This window comes from Pelecanus crispus, chromosome 4 (assembly GCF_030463565.1).
Source record: "Pelecanus crispus isolate bPelCri1 chromosome 4, bPelCri1.pri, whole genome shotgun sequence".
Taxonomy (NCBI): Eukaryota; Metazoa; Chordata; class Aves; order Pelecaniformes; family Pelecanidae; genus Pelecanus; species Pelecanus crispus.
Window position 1 is genome coordinate 451,348 of NC_134646.1, and position 18,442 is coordinate 469,789.

Sequence of the window (18,442 nt, forward strand, 5' to 3'; positions counted from 1 at the left end):
CTCCCTGGGAAAAAGTCTCTCAATACAAAGTGGAAGCACGTGCTTCATATTTAATTCTAGGTGCTTTGAGTAAAAGACATTTCCATGACAGTATAAACAGTGGTACTTTGAGTCTTGCGTTCCAGTTTCAAAATGTCATTTTTATTAACACCAGCACCAGATTTAAGAGGAAGAGCATGGACACATGAAAGCAAACAGACACTGTGAAGATGAATGGATTGTGGGCTCCATCCTGCAAATTACCTCATTTGGTTTTAGACAGCTGCTCTCATTCGAGAGCAGCTGAAAGGTGTTCTACAAAATGGTTGTCACAGCAGGCTTCTAACAAAGGATCCTAACTATTTCCCCCCTGCCCCGACCAGCCCAAAGACAGAGCATATTATGCCTTTACTCCATCCACTGCTTCTCATGACATGAACCTGGGAGCCAGAAACTTAAAAATTACTTTTGCATTTCATCTCTTGGGGAACCAGAGCACATGACACCGGCCAGCAATATTTCTGAGTTCGTTATGTAGGCAGAAAGCCATGCAAGCGCTTGCATCCTCAGGGATGTGTACAGTATATGCAGAAGCAGTGACGCTGTCCTTTTTCAAGTTTGACTCGACAACACTAAGAAAAACTTTTTCTGCTGTTAATTCCCTTTTCTTCTCCAACACCTGTAGGTCCTTAAACAAGCCTCCCTGCTTCTTCCCTTGTGCTAGTATAGTTGCAGTATTAAGAGGCACACAGTTAAGGCAATTACCTGGAGCATTGCAGTTTTCAGTAGTACACAGTGATCAGGTTTCATAAACCTGTTTTTTACTGCAGCTCCTTTGTGTCATCTTTACTTTTTCCCCTCCTTTTTCCTGTGGTTGATAATGGCTCTGAAGAAGTAAAAGCAGTGTCAAAGAAGTGATGCTTTGTAAGGTGACTGATGTTTAGTGTGTTTGCCTAATTAACTTCTGGCTAATAATTCTAACCCATTAAGTAGCTAGTTAGTACTTGTTTCGAATAAACACATCTGGTCCTGCCATGAGTGAAGGCTCTTCCCCTGTGTGGGTGACAGATGTGATGGTAGTTTCCCCAGTGCTCTCTTTTAAATAATTAACAGCACACTGGTGAAGTAGCCTTAGACAGGCAGCCTCAAAGCCAGCTGTGTAGTCTCAGAGCTGTGTCTGTGGACATGTGCCTCATCTCGTTAATCTGCTCCAGCTATTACATTCCCTCTTCTTCGGTATTTCAAAAGCTACACGTAGCTCTAAGAAACACCCTTTTAAGTAACTTTGGACTCTTGGCTTCTGCTCTGAAAGGCAGCAGGAGAAGAAGGAATAGTATGTCAGGCCACCCAAGGGGCAAATAGTTTTGAGTTCACAAGCCTTGCAGATTGATCTCTCTTACCAAACAAAGGGCATTTGAAACAGTCCCGCACTGCTGTTCATTACTTGGAGTTGCTGGGCTAGGTTTGGAAACAACCTTCTTTTGAAGGAAATGTCATCTTGTGGTAGCCTACTTCTTTATGTGGTCCATAGCTTCCTAGGCTGGAACAGCTGGTAATTCTTACCAATCTCCAAAGTGAGAAAAGCCAAGATTAGTTACAAGCAGAAGAGATCATTCCTTCCAACTCAGCTGTCATTTTGTTTTTCAGATTTTGGCTTTTTGTGGTGGGGCTGTTTCAAGTTATTTTTTTCCCAGATGGAAGGAAGAATTATGTCAATAAATTAAATAAACAGCAGGATATTTTGCAAGAGGCTAATTTGCACAAAAATTACTTCTTAAAAATGAGACTTGAGTTCTTGCTTACCAAAGGGCAAGGTAAGATTTATTCCTACTTCTGAGGGTCTGTGAACCCTGATCATTCTGGGCCTATACCATAATGGTTAACATGCAGCTGTCATTAGTTCTAGTGATATGGGCTCAGTCTGTGACCTTTGTTTTGTAAGGCATCAACAATAGCGCAGCTGCCCCTGCATAGTTGAGATCTCAAACCTGCAATTTGGCAAGAGGAACCGAACAAATTGGATAAATATACATAAACACATTGTGAAGGAAGGGAAAACAGAACAGAATGAACCAGAGCATCATCCTACAACTTGTTTGATAGGGATGATTTAAGTAGGCATATGGTATAGTTAAATGTGCTTTCAAAAACATTGGCCCAATTCTTCAAGCAAATATGAAATAAATATCTAAATAGAAAGAGAGCTGATACAGTATCATTAGTTCTCTCAAAGGAGGCATATGAATGCCTTTGGAAATGTGTGCGAGTGGGGGCTGGGCGTGAATGATAAGCAGATTTACATTCCCACACAAAAAGTGTCATTAGCTTATTGTTAAGATTACACAGTCATACTTCCTTCTAACACTGCAAGCATTAAAAAAACAAGCAGGCAGTAAGCTAATATTTAGACCTAACCCAGCCCCAATATTCACATCTCACTAGCTCAGTGTTGGCATAACAGACCACCGCAGCCACTGTAATACCTCTCACACACAGTTCCCATCCGGCAGTCTCACTGCCTACAATGCGCGTATTTAAGAACTGAAAATCGCTGCTGTGCTCATCCTACTTTGCGACCTTTCAATGCTGTGTTAATTTACTAAGTCCATAACAATTTTAAAGTTAAAATTAGCCTTTGTCTTTCTGCATTCCTTTTCCCAGATGGAAAACAAATACAAAGTCGATAAGCTAGGAAATTCTGAACGTGTTATTACAAACGAAGTCTAAACATACATTTAAATGATGCTCTTTGCATGTCACACCAGGTGTATCTCCCACCTAAGCTGCATGCAAATACTCAAATACACAAAGCCATGCAACTTCGAGAGCATGTAAACATACAAGATGACCTCTTTATTCAGACAAGCTCCTTACTTTATCAAGTTCATTAATTTGAGTAGAATGTTCATTTGTCTGCCTGAAGGATTATTGAGAAAAATTATGTGTAACTTCATGGAGTTTTCTTGTGACATGGAAGTGAGTAGCTGAAAACCAGATGAAGGAGAAAATTACTGTTGCTTGCTATGGCTGGAATTACTATTGTTATTTTGTCACATTTTCCTCCTTGGCTGAGAAAGGTAAAGTTTTGGGAAACATGTTGCAAATGCAGAGAAGAAGTGCCAAAGAAGGGAAGCTGTATGCAAGCTGCAGATTTGACTTCTGTATCTTTCAGGGTCATTTAAGAAAAGATTAGTATTTCATGGGGTGTGCGGAGCATATTCTGTTCTCTTTCCTAACTAGATACACTAGATACACTAACTAGATACATTTATCATCTTTTTGTGGAATAGTTAACTAAATAGCCTTATCACAACCTTTGTGACAATTAAAGCAAGAGATAATGCAGCCACAGAACTAAATTACTTGTTAATGTAAGGGGCAATGCATGTGATGAGTACTTGGCCACTTGAAACTCAGGCAGCTTGTTTAAATGGTCAAGTGTAGGTGTAAGGACCTATTTGCAAAGTCTTCTCCTCAGTCTATAAACTACATTGTGACTACATATTATTTGAAGAACACCTTGTCCAAAAAAAGGGGAGCAATTAAAATTGGGATTCAGTAGAATTTCTCAGTTGAGAGGTAGCTTGTTGACTAAGATATTTCACATTCCAGATAATACCAGTCATTACTATAAAAAGGCAAAAACACAAGAAACCCACTGGAGTAGTTATCTTTCAGTGACCAGTTCTACAGCGGTACCTTAGGAAGTGCTCAATGAAGGAGAGCAGGCAGTCTGCTGTTGCAGAAGGAGGCACCAGCCATCAGGAGAAACACGAGGCTTCCTTTGGCTTGTCAGCCTTCCTAAAGCCTTTCTGTCTTCCCTGCGGGCAGCAGCCCAGCAGCTCTCTAACACAACAGCCAACACCAAAAAAAAAAAAAAAAAAAAAAAAAAAAAAAAAAAAAAAAAAAAGAAGAAGAAGAGAAGCCTGCATGCCCCCTTTTAACTTCCTGCTGCCCTTGTCAGCCATGCGAGGTCCTTGTGCTCACAAATTGGTAGGATGCCGTATGCACATCAGGTTGTTTTCACCTGTTGTTCTCATTCCGGAGTCTCTGTGCTCAGGTGACTGGAATATTTCTCGGTCATAGGTGTACTCATGGCTAATTAGGCCCATTGATTTGGTATTAACATTATCCTTCAGTGTAAACACCTGTCCTTCCCCAGTAGCACTGGGTAGAGACAGTTGACGAGAATCAGATCCTCTCCCACCTGGACTAATTCTTTCCTTTGCAAAGTCACTGAGACTTAGGATTTATTTTCAACACCAGCACTTGATTTTTTTTTTTTTTTTTCCCTATGCAAGCATTTTGTTTGAACAAAAATAACAAAAGAGTATGGTTACCAATCACTGGTTACTCACATGGTACAACCCCCCCCCCCCCCCCAAAAATAGCTAGAGAAATAAACCCAGGTAGGGGGAAACCACAAATATGGCTGGATTAGGCTTAATGTCTGTTATAAATATTAACTTCTGAAAATATTTTAGAAATACATTTAGTTTGACACAATTAGATTATAATGGGAACTATTCACAGATGGAGACATCCTCAATGAATTGTATAGGCTAACTGGTTCCTAAGACATATGGATCTGATGTTAAGATCAGTAGTTATTTCTAATGCAGTCCTTCACGTTCTTCAATAGGGCACACAGTGTTCCCAGAGCATTAAGAAGTGCGTGAGCAGAACTAAGTGCTTAATGTTATGCAGTGGACATAGTATCCTGAGCTGAATTTATAGACTAATTTAACATAATAATGATATTTCATACCCTGTTATTGCAGGTTCCCATGATTCCATGAGATCAGAGCTAATTCATTGCTGGCTTCCAGTTCTTGCAAATTCACGGGCACTTCCCAGCAGTGAAATGCTTATGTATCTCTGCACTTCTGTCCGTTTCCTGTGGAAAGCCAAACCCAAATCGGCAGTATATTGAACACCGTGCTGAGAAAGCTAGATAGTTCTGGGGTAACAAGAGGGGATCCTAAGAGAACTATAATTTGAATTTATGTCAGGGCTAAGCTACACCAAGAAAGGGGAAGAGTTTGTACTAATTCTGTACCAAAACACCGTAATGGTTGGCACAGAGTGCAGGTCTTGCTGGCCTCAGGAAAAGAATTAAAATATTCCTTTTTGTGCCTGTGTGGTTGGTGGGAGGAAAACAATTATGACCATGATTTATCGTAACTGCAGATTATTAACTATCCCCAGTGCAATTCCCATCGACTCGAGTAAAGTGTTTCCTATGCTTCCCAGGCATAGATGACCCTTGGCACAGTGGACCCGCACTGACCGTTCGGCAGGCAGGGTTTGTAACCCTGCTCCAAGGGACCTTGCTGCCTCCTTGTGCAGTTGGGGCTTTTGACTGAGGCAGAGCAACAGAACCAGAAGCTTGGCCCTGAAATACCTTCCTCCGTGGCCTTACGTTGCCTCCTCCTGCTGCAGGGATGTGTCCCTAGATGCAAAGAGTCAGATCTGTGGCCCTGGAGTGTTTGTTAACCGAGAACGGGGGACGGCTACTCTGTGCTTTGGTTGGTGAGGATGTGTGGGTAAATATTAGTCGTATCCCCAGCAGACAGTGGCCAACGATTTCAAACTCAAGTGGGTCAGGCAAAACCCCTGTGTCCATAGAGTGAGATTGGACCTGACGCCCCTGAGCCGCCATTGCCCGTGGCTCAGAGCCCGACGGCTGGTGCCCCTGCCCTGTGCTGAGCACATAGGTGTGCCGAGCTGGGCATGAGTTGTCTCCCTGTGTACGCCGCTACCCCTGCTTTTCAGCCTTCAGGCAGAAAACGAGGGGTGGCACGGCAGACGCTGCCTCACCAGGCACTAAAAATGTCAGTCTGTCTCCTGAGGTGAAGTCGGTATTGTTTGGCAATGGAGCTTTTCCTTCAAACTCTAACACAAAATACTTGCACTGTAATACTTGCTTGTATTTGCTCCAGCTGCGAAGAGTGGTGAATAGTTGTGTGTTAAAAACCCCAATGTGCCGTTGTCAGGCACAGTGCGTTCCTGTTTCCCCATCCTTCGGGTGACCGTCAGAATAACGTGTGGTCACCGTGCATCCCTTTGTGCTGCCGGACGGTTGTGTAGGGGCTGTTAAAGCACATTGCACGTGGGCGAAGTGATAGGCATGCAAAGGAATTACACTGAACTGGGCACTTTCACCAAACCCTTCTCCCACTGTTACTGATTTTCCAGTGTGTGTTTTCTGCAAACACGCACACACACATAGATGCATATGTATGTATAGATATATTTAGAACACATATGTACATACACACACTCACTCTCTCTCCCTCACTACTGGCTTACCAATATCAACTGTGTAATAAAGCTATATATAAATTCAGGGAGGTGGGTTTTTTTTTTTTTAAGGGTAAGCACCCTTTTAAATACATAGATCTATTCTTTTCCTTCCTACGATGTACAGCATTTTAGCTATTTTAATGCTGGCACTTGATTCTAAAATACCTTTGTCACCATAATTTTAATAACTTTTTGAGCAGTTGCCAGTTTAATTTTCAGTGCGTGAAAATTGGAGGTAAATTATTTATTACTTCCAGCAAATGTCTTTCACAATTTTATTTAATTTTTTCATCTTTTTTAATGGGTCATAAAATGGCAGTCTTTTACTGGATACTCATAAAGTAAGGAGCAAATGAATACTTTGCAAATAGGTTACTGCGGATTGAAATGTCAGCTGTATTTCACAGGGTATGAAATTCTTTAGACTAGCGCTGTAGTGACATATGGCAGTGGGCCACGTTCCTCTTCTGTAACAATAAAACAGCAGTGGACATAAAGGAAAGAAATAATTGCAATTGTTGGGTCTTCTCAAGTTACATTTTTTTGGTAAATTATTTATTAGAATGGCCAGTGGGCCACGACTGATGCAGTTTAAAGTTGCAAGAGTCTTGTGGTTAACTTTGGTCATAAATAAGAATATTTTTTAAAAGCTCTTTTCGGATTTAAGTTTTCCAGGATTGATTCCCATCCAAAAAGTGCTACTTCACAGACAAAGTACAGGACAATCCCTTCCACACTGAGCGAGGGCAAGGAGCTGTAAATAAAACCCACTGTTTTTTTCCTATTACAATGAAATAGCTTTAAAAGTATGGACCATTCGAAAATTACACATTAGACCTGTGGTACATAAAAAGCAATAGAGTTTGTGTCTGCGCCGCATGCTAATTACACATGCTTATTAGCTCAAGTTTGCCATCTCTTTGATTCCACTTTACTCAAGTGCTGTGCCAGAAGCGAGCGGTAGATAGGGCTGAGCATCCTGGCTAAAAGCCTTACAGAGATGCTGCGCTGGGCACTGCTTTGGTTTTCAGGAACAGTGTGAAGGGCTGCGCTTGCCTTCCCCTGGGGGCTTGTTCCACAGCTGGGTTTTTTCAAGCTAGACATAGAGAAGCTGGTTGACTCCTTGTGTTCTTGGGTATAACTGCAAGAAGGCCTGGGTATTTGTGCACAGCACGAGCGAGCCTCGATTATTACAACTTCTGGTTGTTACCGTCAGGGTCTGCTTCCCCTTCCTGTGTGCACAGATGCGAAAATCCACACCGTGACCCACGCAGAGGTGTTGCCCGGCAGAGGTGAAGTTTTAGCTGGGCACTGGAGGATGTCTTCCTGGGTTGCTACAGCAACACCACCAACATTTTCGCTTCCGGACTCTTTGTGGGTTTTTGTCGTGGTTTAGCCCCAGCCAGCAGCTCAGCACCACGCAGCCGCTCGCTCACTGCCCCTACCCCGGTGGGATGGGGGAGAGAATTGGAGGAGCAAGAGTGAGAAACACTCCTGGGGTGAGATAAGAACAGTTTAATAATTGAAATAAAGTAAAATAGTAATGCTAATAGTAACAGTATAATAATGATATACGAAGCAAGTGATGCACAATGCAATTGCTCACCACCCGCCGACCGATGCCCAGACAGTTCCTGAGCAGCGATCGCTGCTCCCCGGCCAACCCCCCCCAGTTTCTATACTGCCCATGATGCCGTATGGTATGGAATGGCCCTTGGGGCAGTTGGGGTCAGCTCTCCTGGCTGTGCCCCCTCCCAGCTTCTTGTGCCCCTGGCAGAGCAGGGGAAGCTGAAAGGTCCTTGACTGGTGTCAGCACTGCTCAGCACCAACTAAAAACATCAGCGTGTTATCAACATTCTTCTCATCCTAAATCCAAAACACAGCACTGTGCCTGCTACTAGGAAGAAAATTAACTCTATCCCAGCCGAAACCAGGACAGTTTTATTCAGGGTTGACCTGAGGAGATACTCTGTGCTGCAGCAGCTTTCAAAAGCCCAGCACTTGGTTTTGTTCTGCGCTGGTATAAAACTAGTATCACTCTAACCTTTCCTTGCAAAAATAGGGTTGTGGCAAAAGGTCTGTTTTACTTCAGGGCCAGTCTGCCCTTGTGTGTGTAGCTGTGCTGTTTGGGTGTGAGCAGATCCACAGGGAATGGAGCACAGTGGGGGTTCAGACATGGGCCTCGCACGCCAGCATGGTCTTTCTTCGGTGCTGGGGTGGGACACTGACCCCTTTTGTCTCTCTGTCTCCATACCTCAGCAGAAGGAGAGGCAATTTTCCTCGAGTCTTTGGCAAGCAATTAAGATACCGTGGGTGTAGTCATATAAATCACATAAATAATTGCTGGGAGATTTGGCCATACGGACTTATAAACCCAGGCATTTAGTGCCTGTGGAGACATTTTTGAGGCGTTTCTGATCACCTCCACCAGGGAAAGGGAAGGTACGGTCTTACGACCAGCTGACCAGAATCGGTGCTGCTCCTTCCCTCCTGAGCTAAGCCTGTCATGAAAAATCACTGCAGTCTCATAACCCTTTAAATTGTATTCCTCCAGTCTACAGAAAAAAGTATCAGCAGAGGCGCAAAGATTTAGAAATGCTCTCTGGTGACATAGCCTGGTTCAGCTCTGAGCTGATTTGAGCTTTTCTGAAGGAACCTGACAGAATACTGACAATCACTAGTGGGAAATGAACATGCCCAAAAAATAGAATCACTGCTGCATGTAATTTTATTTTCAAAATATTTAGTGTTTATGCAGAGTGCTGAGCTAAAGGCCTCACACATGTGGGCAGTTACTAGTAAACACTAGATGTATTTATGTATATGGTTTTCTCTGTGGTATCTGTGACTGAGTGAGTAGAACAAACAGGGGACCTGGTTTTTGGAACTTCAAATTTGAAGAGGTGGTGTTTATAAGAATCAGAAGTACACATAGCCCGTCAAACAGGTGGATGCTAAAGAAATGAAAAAACCCCACCTTTCTTAATACCCTAGAGACACGACAACTTCAGGGAAGATGTGATTTTGTATGTTGACAGGTTCATCCTTTTGAAGATAAGGTGATTATCTGTATGAGTTCACTCTGTGGCTTCTAGAAGTGAGCGAGTATGATCAACTCCTATGAAAGTCTCAAATGGCTCATCCCTGCAGCTGTGTATCAGAATGGAAGTTGATAGGGAAACTGGTTGTTCCTACTGCACTGTATCTGTGCTGACAGCTGATGTGTTCAGTGAGCCTGATGCTTGGGATATTTGTCAGGCTGTGTGACAGCTGAAGGTCGGGGCAGTGCACAGCTCGACAGCAGCGAGGTGGCACGTGGCACCAGGGACTCGAAACCTGCTCTTACCACAGTCCGTGGGAGCCAGCGAGCTGTGGGCCCAGTTCTCATTTAGACACACGCCTTATCGGTGCCCTTTTCTGGGGCCTTCTGTATGGCCAGGATGGTGTACAGAGGCGTTGCCCTGACTGAGGAGCGTCAGTGTGGTAGCTGCAGAACGCTCCTAGAAAGAGACTAATGCGGATGGTCCATACGAAGGCAAGAGAGAACCGTCCATACAGATCTAAGAAAATAACACGTATTGCCGCAGGAGTATGTAGCTTGCTGCACGACACAGGGAAGGTAGAAGAAAAAAAGGGTGACTTCTGCTTCAAGCTTTAATGTGTAAGAGAGAAACGGAGTGAGAAGATTAACGGGATTGACTGTTAAGTCTTGAAAGCTGGACATTTTCTAGGGAAGCCAACAAAGCCCAACACCCAAGTCACAGGTCCAGGAATTCCTAAGACACGCTGTCTCTCTCATACACTGAAACGGTTAGCGTGAAATGCAGTATTTTAGTGAGTATCCACCTTCAGGGTAAGCCATGGTGCGCCCCTAGATTTTTGCCGGCAAATCTGTCAAGGGGGGTGGGGGGGCAGCCTGGACGTCGTGAGTATAGGAGGCATTGCTGCAAAAGGAGTAATTTGTTTCCTAAAGAACTAAGGGATCTGTAGAAGCCTACTTTTATGAAGATCTGTGTGAAATAATTTATATTACCATTTTTGTGGGCTTAGCAGGTTTGTGGTGTAGGCTTGCTTATACAGGAGAATAAAATGAAACAGGAGTAGCAGTTAGAGGTACTGCTAGCATAGTGAGAACATGCCTCAACAGTACTTTACTTCTCTTCTGAAGTTTCAAATGTGTTTTCTTTCCCAGTTGCTCATCTGAAAAGCACATGAGCCTGAGTATATGACACTTCAGATAGTGCCTGCTAGTGCTGGCAACGGTAGCCAGCCACCGATGCATCTTCTTTTTCAACCACGTGGGTTTGGGACTGGTGGAAGCACATCATGAGAGGATAAAACACATTGTGAAATGATGTTAGAAAATATTCCTGACTGACAAGAACACACGCGGGTCAGGAGGAAGGATGATATCGCCAGGCAGCAAAGGGAGTAGATTAGATAGCAGAAAAAAAACCCCACAGGAAATGGAGAATTCACATTCACCTTTTTTTTTTTTTTAAATGAAATGGGGAAAAAGTGAGCATCTGAAAGCGTTTTGGAAATTCAACGCCAGTAGCTGGCAGCAACTGTAGTCAGATGTTACTGGCCAAATCCAGCAGGTCTTCACTAACGCACAGGCAGAATTATTTTTGATCTCAGTGGGAGTTTTGCCTGACAAGAGACTACAGAAATAGTTCCAACCAAAGATAAAAGAGCTGAAGAAAACCTACAATGTATTTTGACACAGTTAAAATATGATTGGAAATAAAGTCAATGCAGAAGGTACGTAAGGATCTAGGTTCTTAAAGAACGTGGTACGTTAATTTAAAAATCAAAATTACTTGGTGTACTACATTTGGATTTAAGAGCAGTTGGAAGGGTTCTTCGTGCTAGCAGGCTTTGAACCAAGCAATATCATCCCAGTTATGGCATCAGTCAGTGGGAAGGCACCCACCATGACTTCAGAAAGTTCAATAAAAGTAGAAAGGTTGAATAGCTTTTATGTCCAAGAAACGTGACCACAATGAATGCCCTTTCTCGGGCGTAACCAAGTTCAAAACTTGGTGCGGAGCCTGCGGCGTGTTTCTCCAAGTCATGCTTTAAAAAGACAAGGCTAATGGGGGAAAATGAAACATTAAGAGATTAATCTTTGAATCTCTTTGAATTTGTGCTTAACTGAAAAGTTGCCATCCAAAAATACTTCTTTGTGCTGTGGATTCTTCAGTATTTATGGGCTGAATTCAGTTACTGCCTTCTAACTTGAGATATTCTACCATTCTGTGATTCAGTTACACCTGTGCAGGCGTAGTTAATGCCGTGGTATGACCAGGGGGCGAAAGGATGCGACCCCAGGACACCGGACTCACGTTAATGTAACTGGGCTGTAGGTTAGTGACTTGGACAGAAGAATGCTTCGTGTGATGTGGTTATGATGCGCAAATCTCCAAAAGGTTTAAGAGTTTAAAAACACAAATTTCTTCAGGGACACCTGTCAGGACCTGGGCCGTGCTTCAGCAGTGCAGCGTGTACTTAGGTGCTTCTCCGATCAAGAAAAGGCACGGCACGAAATCTTCTCTCGCTGCAGTCAATAGGATTGTTTTGCCAGTCAAACTCGAGCAGAATTGTCATGCTAAAATTTCCCACAGCATTTCTCATTAAAGTGGCAAAGCAAAACATTGAAAATAAAAAAAAAAATAAGAAAAAGCATCACATTTAAAAAAATCATCACTAACAAAAGTTTTGGTATAGTTTCCTTTATTTAGTGTGTTGTAAGGGAATTATTTTTTTATCTGTTCTGATTCACTTATTCCAGTAATAATTAGAAGTAAATTAGAGTTATTCTTTCTGTTAGATCAATTATTCATAACACAGATCATTTAAAAATGAGTTTAGCGGAAGCAACCTACTTCATTTTTACTAAAACTGAAAAAGAAATTAGCCAAATTAGTTAAAATAGCTTTGAACTCCATATTGACTAAAGCATTTGTGCCAGAATAAAAATTCATGACATATAAGAACGGTATAAATGATTAATCATTTTAGTTCATGGATATCTATATTTTTATTTAATTACATCTATGCATAATATAAACTGTCTGAATCCTGGGAATCCAAGCCAGAGAAGCTGAAGAGTCTTCTTATGTTTAACATTCACCATGTGTTGTTTTCTTCTAGGGTTAATTTGTAAAATGTAAACCACGTACTATTTGTATGCAGTGTTTATGTACTATTTATAGGAAGTCTTGACCATTTATAATTATCCGACCATTTATAATTATCCGACATTTTTATCCATAATGTCTGCATATGACTACAGAGATGTTTATGGAACAGATAAAACAATGTTATTTTTACAGCAGAACTTCAATTTATTTTATGTAAAACTTTTTGGAGTATTTTATGCTACGTGGAGTACAGAAGGGATATTCCCTACTCAGCTAGCTCTCTATCGAGAAGACTACAATTATTTCCAAATAGTAACCAACACAGTACCCGCGGGAGACTGTACTGTTCATTTTAAGCAGCATAAGTCGAGGAAAAGAAAGCTCAGTCTGAAATGACCAAAAATTCATTTCTGAAAGTCACAAGGTCCAACCCTGTAGCAGCCGTGTATCTTGACCGCTTAAAAGTCATTAGAGGTTCCTAGAAGCGACAGCACAAAGTATTCATCACGTTAGCTTTGGGATTTCTGTGACGTCACTTCTGATGTCTAGTGCAGCTCAGAGGCCCCGGCTCCCATTTTCCTCTCTTGGAAAAACCTTGTCTGTTGAACAGGGTCTGTACGTACAAATGCATCCGTAGCATGTATGCATTTTTATTGACTGTTTTATGGCTGCTGATTTTTTTTTTTCCTCTTTATTTCCAGAACTCTGGAAGTTTTGGTGAGTTTGAATGAAGGGCAATCTTTCATGTCCAGCTCATTAACGATCACCGCTTCAGAGTGTGTAAGTAAATGGCTAACATCATTCAATATAAAATCCTGAAATCCACTTTCTCGTTTGGTTTTACCATTGCATGACCTCCCAGTGCAGAGAACCTCAATGCATGGCAAGTCCCGTTAAATGTTTAGAACGCACAAATCCACCTAACTAAAAAGTACCTGTGCAGACACCTACAGTATGTACAGAATTTAATGATACACGATTTCTTAGTACGTAGGTGCCTACATATGTATGCCCTAAGTCGCTTTCTCTGTATTTTGAGACATGCTTAGAATCTGTTTTGTAACATCACTACGCACAACAAAGTTTTCAGCTGCTCTGAATTCCCTGATGAAGTGTGTGTGGGGTTACAGACAAGATTTTTTTTCTGCCATTTATATAAAACAGTTCCCTTAATTCTTCCTATTAAGGTGGCTTTATTTTAGGAAGAACTTTTTTTGCAGGATTCCACCTAAGTGAAGTATAGGCCACGTGCATCATCTGAGACTTCCTGATAACACAGGAAAGCCATCTCTTATGTGGCAGGCTTGGAGATTTACCTTTGCTTTCTGACAAAGGCTCTGTTTTAAGCATTTCTGCTTTCATTGCTGCTGCATCTGTTTTGCTAGCTGCTTCAGGGGCTGCTGATTTAGACCATATGCACAACTATATGTAGAGAGAAAGCACTGGAATTCTCCTCCTCTCCCAGGCTACCTCAGCCGGCTCTGCCCGGAGATCCAAGCAGTGTCTGTGTGTTCCTTGTCTGTGTGGGGCTTCTATTTTTCTGTAGCCTGTGAATTGTATTTTGCTAAATATATTACAACAAATGCCTTTAGCACAGTGTGCGGCTGTAGCTTTCAAAATATTGGGAAGCTTCCATGCCATCAGAGACTTGCTCACTATAAATATAATTGTGTCATAGGAGCCAGGTGTGACACAGTCACCTGGGGTCCCATTCCAGCACAGTTCCACGGAGCAGGATCGGTGGGAGCAGGCTGAAGCTGAGCAGGCAGAACCTTCGGGCTTCAGCCTGGGTATGGAAAGTGGTTATAATCCTACAGGAGGATACTAATGCTACGTAACTTGAGATACCTAACTTTGGTGCCTGAACAAGGAGTATAGGCTCTCAACTCGGTTGATGAGGGGACACAGGCTGGAGTACCTAAGTTAAGCCTAGGCTTAAGGTAGTGTGAACATCCTGCTATATTTTTATCACTAAGTTAAGCCTAGGCTTAAGGTAGTGTGAACATCCTGCTATATTTTTATCATAGGCTTATAGAAAAGAGTCAAAAACAGCTTCCAGGATAAACCACACACTTACGCAGTCAGTGACTTTTCTAACTTAACATATAATATTTCTAACCTCACATTTCTGCTCTCCATTAATTTCTTCTGTCTTCTGTATTACATAGGCAGAACAAGTTAAAATTTTTGCAGTTAGACACAAGACCACAAGGTAGGGATGGAGGTTTTGAAAACGTGCTGTGCACGGATACCGTGTTTCTTTAAATTGGTCTCATTTAAAGTGTGACTTCAGTGCAGCTTTCCTGTCAGGCACAGAAGCATACAGAACAGTACCTTCTGCTCATCAGTATGTATTTTTCCAACAGTATTTTTATCGCTCGTAGGTAATTAACCTAAAAGAGAAAAAAAGAGACATTTTTCTTCTGTTCATTTAAGAACTAAATACTTGGATAACTGTAGAAATCGGAGTCATCTCACTTCAGCCCTTCAGTTTGAGGAAGAAAGCTGAAGACACACACACAACCCAAATCCTGTTTCTCTGTTTAAGGGCCTCTTTGTCATTCGGAAGCATTTCAGTCTTACACCAAAGCACGCTGAAGCGGCCTCTCGGCATGATGATGTAAGGACAGTACAGTCACAGGAGGATGCTGGAGAGTAACTGTAGACTGCTTTTCTCTTTATCTGAGTCCTTTCAGAGAAAGCAGCACATGTTAATTCTGTCCCCATGCCCCCTTAAAAATTGCTAAGATTGAACAGATAGGTAAAAACAAAGCATTGATGCAAAGCAGATCATACCAAATTGCTGGGTCTCCCCTCTGCTGTACTCTAACAGTACTTCTCTGCGGTCAAAAGTTTTCACTAACAAGAAACAGAAGTGAGTACAGATGTGCATTGACAGTAAAAACTGTCGTACTTCTGATTATCCTTTTTTTTTTTGCCTTTTTTTTTTTTTCCTTTCATACATGTTGCAGCAAAGACAGCTCCATACAAGGAGAACTGCTGTTTCCATAGTAGCAGATGGGCAACTGCAAGAAATGGGTCACTGCTAGAATTGTTCCACTAATTCCGATAGCTGAGCAGCTTATGGCTAGTTGGTATATAAGAGTTACAAGTTACAGCCTCCCCTAGCAAACACACATTGCTGCAGTAAAAACAAACAAAAACCATGTTGCATTTAGGCACCGAGGCATGCATCTTACTTGTTTCTCGTAAATGCGTATGCCTCACTCACCTACCGGTACCTGGGATAAAGCTCTGTGTCACCTTCCATTTGCAATGGTGTATCTCCAGTACAGCTTTTCTCACGTAGACAGAATTACTCACGCTGTACTCCAGCCTTAGTGATTCCCTGGGAGTCCCTCCTTTGCTTTTTCCCCAGCTGAAGTCTGACTAACTTCTATTTTCATTTGCATTTTTCTCTGCATTGTGCTAAACCAGCACAGAACACCAAGTGTAAGAATAAAAGCACCTACAGAATGTGGGTTTGAGGTGGTGCTGGAAGCAGTAACACTCGTTCAGAATTTCTGAGGACGGTGGCTTCAGCTGCAAATAGCTCTACTACAGGGATTTAGCGTGCTATAGTCTGTACAGCGTGAATGCCCCAGATGCGTGGGCAATAAGCATAAAGCCTTATATGTTAGTAGAGATTCCTTAACGTTCCACCCTCCCACCAATCCGCACAGACCTATGTCCTCATGGGAGGAGAAGGGCACCTCTCATCCACAGGCTTAAAAAGAGACTTCCCTGTTTGTGTCTAACAGCTCATTTCTTAGCGGTCCATGTACCCTTTCTTTTCTTCAACTTGGGCCTCATTCTTACCTCAAGGATGTCAGTTTTACATCAAAATGAATCCACTGACTTCAGCAGATACAATCCTGGCTTGCACTGGGGCAAGGTGGGCTTGTTACCCATGACTGAATGACTTACTTTGAAGTTAGGTTTACAGGTAGGCAGAAAAAAGTAGTTTTCAAAGTTTTGTCATTTTCCATTTAATATGTCCATCAGTACTGCTGCGTTCAGCACGCTGTGTTCAGTCCCTCAGCATACTTGAGACTTGCAGGCTCCAGAATATGGAGAGAATGAGAAACGTGAATAGTATGTTGCCACCTCCTCCCTCTTTTTAGTGTTGATACATCACCGATTGTGATAGGCAGCTCCTGCTGAAGCATCCTGCTTTACCTTCTGCATAACTTGTGGAACTGAGACTTACAACGGAGGGTGTCACTGAACTTGTGCCAAATAGGAATTTGGCTGAGACCCGCTTCTCCATCCTTTGTGAGGAGTTTCTCTGTTGGCAAGAATAGGATCCGACGAGTGGGAACAATTTGGTTGGGATTTGCATCAGTCAGTAGGAAGCTGTTTTGGGGTGAGTGGGAAAACCAGGCAGTAGTGACTTACAACATCCACTGACACTGTCTTCCTGCTTTCTTTGCAGTCTAGTGGAGTAGCGGCGCTTATCGCTGTTCTTGTGCTGTTACTGTTAGCGGCACTCGGTCTGCTCTGGTGGTTCTGGCCCCTCTGCTGCAAAGTGGTGAGTAAAGACCATTAGAAAAAGTCACTGGATGCGTGACTCATGATTATAGCTCATACCATGTCGGGAAACAAGGATACCGTAGGAAATAGGTTAAGTAACAGGAGAACTACGTGTGACATAAGCCATCTGTTGAGGGAGTTTTCTTTCGTTAGTAATAGGCAATAAATGGAAGAAGAGACCAGCTTCAACACTGTGGACTGCTCTCTCAGCAGTGCTTCTGGCTTTCTGAGACCTGCACACACATGAACCAGCATCAGCATGCTGGTGTGCTGCTCGCTGGCTTTCTGCTGAGTGAGCACATGTTACATTTCTGTGAAATCTTTGATAAAAGCCTTTTCTCTATTACTTCAAAGTTGTTGGCCATAACGGTGTACAGATGTTATCCTGAAATCAAGGACCATTTTAGAAGTACTATCACTTAAATGGGGATTTGTAGTCCATTATGGGCTCTCAAGTTGGAAATCCCATACTGTCTTAATAATCCCTTGCACACATTGCATCTCTCTTCATCTGGGTGCACTCCTTATCCTTCTACCAGCAGTCAGCAATGCTGTTTCACTAACTTGCCTTCCATCTCCTTGTGTGTTGGGGTTTTTAAATTGGTGACGTTTATTACTTACCCTGTTCAATGACAGCGCTGAAGACTTGGGAAGTGGAGATTGCTTCCAGGCTGTTATTGTATTCCTTGTCTTGTCTCAGGCTTCTGGAACCTAAAGCAGCAGCAGAACTGGCCTTCTCGCCTGACTATGCCAAGGCCTACGTAATCAAAAGCTTTGGTGTAGTCCGTCAGGCCCCCGGCTATCCTAGGGCAAGAAGTCCTCAGCCCCCGTCTGCATCCTCATGGTCTGGGGTTCCTGAGGCAAGAACTACGAGCTCTTCTCTAAGACGATAACTCTCTTCTGTCTCATTCTCCACAGAACAGTCCCATCAGAGATCTAGGGAGGTTGTCTGTTAGTTGTTTTACTTCAACTTCATTTTACATCATGAGCCTTCCTGTGGAGAAGGAAGATTCAAAGTCAGTAAGAAGAAAGCTTACTATTATTTTAAAAAAATTGGCTAACCTTGATTCACAGACCATCTTCACACAGTTTCTACACTTTGTCTGTAGAAAGCAGCTACAGCTAGCCATTTCACATAGATCTGTCATCTGGGGCAGGGTGAAAGGGAGATGGAGGACACGAAGGAAATAATACTGCAGCAGACTCCTACCTATGCTGGTAGAAGAGCAAACATTTTGTGTTTCAAAGTCTAGTTCTTGTAAAAATACGCATATAAAATACAATTTAAATCCTTAAGTGAAGCCAAGTAACTTTTTTTCAGTGTCTCCTGTCAGCTAATGACAGACATACTTTGGAGTGAGTTGTATCACTACTTGTTCATAGTTTTTGAGAGGGATCATCACATCCTTTCTCAAGAGCTGCTCTTCTGAAAGCAGCTGCTTTGCTTTTGTCCTTTTCCTGACTTTTCAAGGTTTTCT

The 18,442-nt window shown here is 42.5% G+C and overlaps 1 protein-coding gene across 2 annotated transcripts in view; it reads left to right on the top strand.

The window, feature by feature from the left end:
* The window catches only part of ANTXR2 (ANTXR cell adhesion molecule 2), a 116,445-nt gene that overhangs the window by 42,149 nt on the left and 55,854 nt on the right, over nt 1–18,442 (top strand). For both annotated transcript variants that reach the window (XM_075708909.1, XM_075708910.1), the window contains exons 11-12: nt 13,133–13,211; nt 16,867–16,962. In XM_075708909.1, coding sequence (XP_075565024.1) covers nt 13,133–13,211; nt 16,867–16,962 — 175 coding nt within the window. The remainder of the gene's footprint in view (nt 1–13,132; nt 13,212–16,866; nt 16,963–18,442) is intronic.